Source organism: Calidris pugnax, unplaced genomic scaffold, assembly GCF_001431845.1.
Source record: "Calidris pugnax isolate Ruff unplaced genomic scaffold, ASM143184v1 scaffold91, whole genome shotgun sequence".
In the NCBI taxonomy this organism is placed as follows: Eukaryota; Metazoa; Chordata; class Aves; order Charadriiformes; family Scolopacidae; genus Calidris; species Calidris pugnax.
Window position 1 is genome coordinate 2676387 of NW_015090898.1, and position 4751 is coordinate 2681137.

The window sequence follows — 4751 nt, forward strand, 5'->3', positions numbered from 1 at the left end:
CCAGGATCCCCCAATCCTCCCACCCCCTGCCCGGCTGCCAGGCTCTGCACATCACTGTGTCAGACAGCTGGCAACCTGGCACTCTGCCCTTCATTTTACCAAGTTTTACTCACATGTACAGTGTTGTAAGGAACTCCACGTATCGTGTCCTTGACAAGTTACTGTCATGTTTCGTGCACCATCAGGAAAAGCACAATTTGCATTGCATTGTATCTGAACAGACTCTCCTTCTTGATATACAGACTTTTGTTGAACCACTGCTCCATTTTTGATTTTTGGGGCACTGCATGCAACTGCAGTAACTGGTAAGGGAATTTAAAAATAAGCTTAGTGATAACAAACCTTAAATATTTCATAATTCATCAACTCACCCCACAAATAGACATTGCTCTTGTATGAGAAAAATAGATCAGCATATCTGAATAGTTTAACTTTACCACAATTTAAAATATAAATATTTCTTTTGGAAAACGTAGACACTATAGTTTCCTCACACTGCATACCATACTCCTAGCTCTTTCATCAGAATTCAGAAACACATCTTTTCTCCTGTATTTCCACATGAAATCACAAGAACGACCACCATGGTGCTATTAGGATGCAGCAGCATCACAATATGTCCATGCCACAACTTCTATATATGCACATCTCTAACTCAGCTCACTCTCATCCAAAAACTCTTTGGAATTAAGAGTCACTTGAGCACCTAAAAGAGTTGTCCACAGATGAGGCTCCAGGTGAACTTCCAGAGCACGTGATGCCCACCTACTGTGTTAAGATTTTAAATTTTAGCTAAGAGAGATATAAAACATTCTCAACATACAAGAGAAGTTGGATTCTTATTTAAAGACTTACTTTTTTCACAAACTGGTTTTGAAGACCAGGTGTTATCTTCTCCACAGGTAATTGTCTCCGATCCGGTCATGAAATAGCCTGGATCACACTCAAACGTGACTGAGTCCCCATATCTATAGGAAAATCCAGATCCAAATATTTTTTTTGCATTTTCAACTCTCGGGTTATCGCACTTGACCACTGAAATAGGTAAAAGAAAAACAACTAAGAAATATTTGTTAACAGTATCTGTGCAACAGAGCCAGCATCCTCTTACTGCTTGTACATTTCCTTCTTCTAATTCCTCAAACTGTTTTGGAGGGGCTTTGTAAAGAGGTGATTCTCTTGAAGGTGGAGAAGGTCCTTGCCTTAAGCTATTGAGATGTAACGGTACACGGTCAAATAAGAAATGGTAGTAATTGATATAATCACATTGCACTTCCAGAAGCCATACTCCTGTACGGCGGCAGAACTTTTGAAAACAAAGTGCTATTGAGTAGGGTTCAAATAACAACACGAGTATCTGGTCCTTCTCCCTACGTCTGCAAAGCAAGACTTTGTGCTTGCTGGGCTTTGCATTTATTTCTGCATTTGCATAGTGGCTGTGTTTAGAAAAAGAGTTCTTCCTTACCTTTTCACTATTCTTAATCTAGCTTCCAAATTCTTGCTCTTTACCAAATTTTTCTTCAGCTACCCAAGCTTTGTGGTCTCTCAGTTCCTTCACTTTGTCCTTGTCACTTCTACCAACAGCATGCTCATACATATAAAGTTTTAACTTAAATTTTAGACATATTCTGTGTCATAATCAATCAATACCCACAGTGCAGTTAGATCTGATCTCCACTGGAACTATATCAAATTTATTACCAGATGATTTCTTTGTTCTTTTCTATAGGGAAGTCTATACCGCCCCCCGCCCCCCTTCTAAAAAAAGGGACAGATACCAGATTTTTGGAGTCAGATGAGCTCTAACAAAGAAGCACATTAAAAGTCCTGATAACCTTTACACTGGGGAGGGGCTTCACTCCAAACTCCATTTAAGTGTTCATCAAAGGTGCAGAAAATACTAGGGGGTCCAATGAGTGAGAAGGGCTCGTCGCCCGCGGGGGGCCGGTCGCAGGTGTAGGTCACTGCCGTCTGATACACGTAGTTTTCAGCTTCCGTGTAGCTCCCGTGGGGGATGCTCGGAGGTGGTTTACAAGCAATTGCTAGAAATAAACCATACAAATTAAATCGACAGAATTTGACTCGTTCGCCTCAGAAAGAGCAAGCCTTGATTTTCAAGTTATTTCATTTCAATCCGACGTGGTTTAGTGATTTTTTATTTTTTTTTATCAGAGTTAGGTTGATGGTTGGACTAGATGATCTTAAAGGTTCCTTCCAACCCAGACAATTCTATGATTCTATGAAGCTATTTCTAAAACAAGCTACAGTTATAACTAACAGTTACCAATGGTCAACTGTTACAGCGAGTCTCAACCTCAAGAAGAGGTTGACTTTAACTAATATGAGCTTATTACCACAATAGCTGATACTTTCCTGTGATCACCCCACAGGCACATGCCAAATAGCTTCAAAAAATAAAAAAATTTAAAAAAATCCTATTTACCAGCATTTCTTGTACTGGAAAGTTTATGGCACAGCTGTTTTTAAATGAATTACCATTAAAAAAAATCCTATTTACCAGCATTTCTTGTACTGGAAAGTTTATGGCACAGCTGTTTTTAAATGAATTACCACTATCTGAGTATAAACTTAAACATCGCAGTAATTTACTTACCTTCACAGACAGGAAGATCTCTACTCCAGCCAACACCATTACCCCGAATTTCACAGGAAATTCTATCAGGTCCAACTAATCTGTATCTAGACAGAGAAAAAATTTTTAGAGAGGTGAAACTTAAGGAATCTCCCATTTTTCCAACAAGAAGCTAGAAATCTGTTTATACAATTCTGTTTTGTGATTATGGGGCCATGACGCACCAAGCTTTTGTTGTAATAAGAATGGCATCTGAAATTTTATTTATTTATTTATTAACAGTCTCAATTTTGAAAACAAAAGAGAAGCAAATGAGATATCACTAAAGGAAGTTATGGAAGTCCTGTCATTTTAAGATTTGTACCCTTCTAATGCTAATGCTCAAAGTTACTAAGACTAAAACAATAAGCTGTTAAAAGGGAGAAAAAAACCTTGTAAGAGGCTAGAGCTTTTGACTTAATTGGCTATACACAGACAGATGGGCCATTATTCAACATAATAATGAAGGGTGAAGAATATATAGATCTATTCTCTCTGCCACAGGAGCATTAAAGAAGTCATTACAGGTAACACTCTAGTTTTCACTCTGCAGATTCTCACTACAGAGCTTAGGCCTTGGTTGATGCAAACAGCAAGTAAAACCAGGGAATCAAGTTTAACTGTAATTTCATTTGCTCCAGGTAGAACTCTGGAGACATTTCAAGTCAGAACTGGAATAGAACCTGCCTGAGAACATTTAGGTTTGTTTCAAATTTGGTTTAAACAGAAAACATAAAAGAGGATTCATTCACCAAAATACTTACCCTTCTGCACAAGAAAAAGTAGCTTCTGAACCAAATTCAAGACTTGTCACATGAACAGAACCATGCAATAATTGTTCTGGATGGTTACACTTTTTCGCTAAAGGGAGGGGAAAAGAAAAGAAAAGAAAAAAATCTACATCTTTGTAGTTATATACAAAGGCATCTTTGGCATGTACTTCTCTTACCATTATTAGCATTTTTCAATAATTCTTTGGCATATACTTCTCTTACCATTATTAGCATTTTTCAAGCTTCATTTAAAATATTATAGAATACTAACGCTCACTTGGAAAACACCTAAAATGGTTAAATATCAAAGGGAAAAACCCAAAGAGCTCATACACACATTACCTGTGCAGAACTGCTCTTTGGGCACCCACTGTAAGTCTTCACTACATGTCCGAGATGATGATTTTCCCAAGATTTTCATATACCCCGGCCGGCAGACGTAGGACACCGTGGTTCCAATGGGAAAGCCCTCTGTTGTCCCTGAAACCTCTGGCTTCTCCAGCTCTGCATAGTCCAGCCTCTCCGGAGGCGGACACGTGCCTGTCAGAAGAAGGAAAAAACAATAGATAATCTCATCAACAAGAAGAGAGACCAGTCCAGGCACAATGGCACGGAAGCCACACTCACTAAGTTTTAAGGACCCATCGGTAAATCAAAGAGCTGATGTTCATAAGGGCCAGGGCTATTTGTGTATTTGAATAGGTTTGAATTTTTTAATTTGCATTTTAACTGCACCCCATGTCCAACTCCACCCTACCACCAGTTACTCACTTTTTCTTTTTTCCCCAATTTCTTTGTTAGCTTTCTACCCAGAGAATTTCCTTCCAGTTTATATTTTTGGTCTGTTTGCCTTATTCTTAATTCTTATACTTAATTCACCGTACACCCACCCACGGTGAAACGCTGCAGGAACAAACCAACCGGCCACGCTTGGCCTGTTCCCTCCCCTTCCCCAGACAAAGGGCCAGGCAGAACCCAGAGGGGAGTTGAAAACACGATCCAAGGGGGACCTACAGAGCCGGGGAGGTTTTAAGGGGCAGTTAATGTAAATGTAACGTAAAATTCCTCCAGGCTGGAGGGCTGGGAACACATTCCAGACCTCTCGGCCCAGGCACAAGATCCACCCGGCCTCTGCAAGGCGTACCCACGGCAGAGGCCCCCACCTCTTTGGGGACTGATTGCCTTTCTTTTATACTATTCCTTCAAGATTTACCAAACCACGAAAGAAATGTTAAACCCCCAGCTCAGCCACCCATCAGCACCCAACGCCAGCACGCCCGTTTTTGCACCACCACCACCTTTCTCTCAGCTTTTCACACACACACACACACACACACACACACCCC

At 40.2% G+C, this 4751-nt stretch overlaps 1 protein-coding gene across 1 annotated transcript in view; it reads right to left on the reverse strand.

Annotated features, from left to right (window-relative positions):
• LOC106891730 (C4b-binding protein alpha chain-like) overlaps window positions 1-4751 on the reverse strand; it is a 21555-nt gene that overhangs the window by 5999 nt on the left and 10805 nt on the right. The window contains exons 7-12 of the mRNA XM_014948446.1: window positions 3748-3945; window positions 3397-3493; window positions 2615-2700; window positions 1836-2042; window positions 856-1035; window positions 114-302 (exon numbers count right to left, since the gene is read on the reverse strand). Coding sequence (XP_014803932.1) covers window positions 114-302; window positions 856-1035; window positions 1836-2042; window positions 2615-2700; window positions 3397-3493; window positions 3748-3945 — 957 coding nt within the window. The remainder of the gene's footprint in view (window positions 1-113; window positions 303-855; window positions 1036-1835; window positions 2043-2614; window positions 2701-3396; window positions 3494-3747; window positions 3946-4751) is intronic.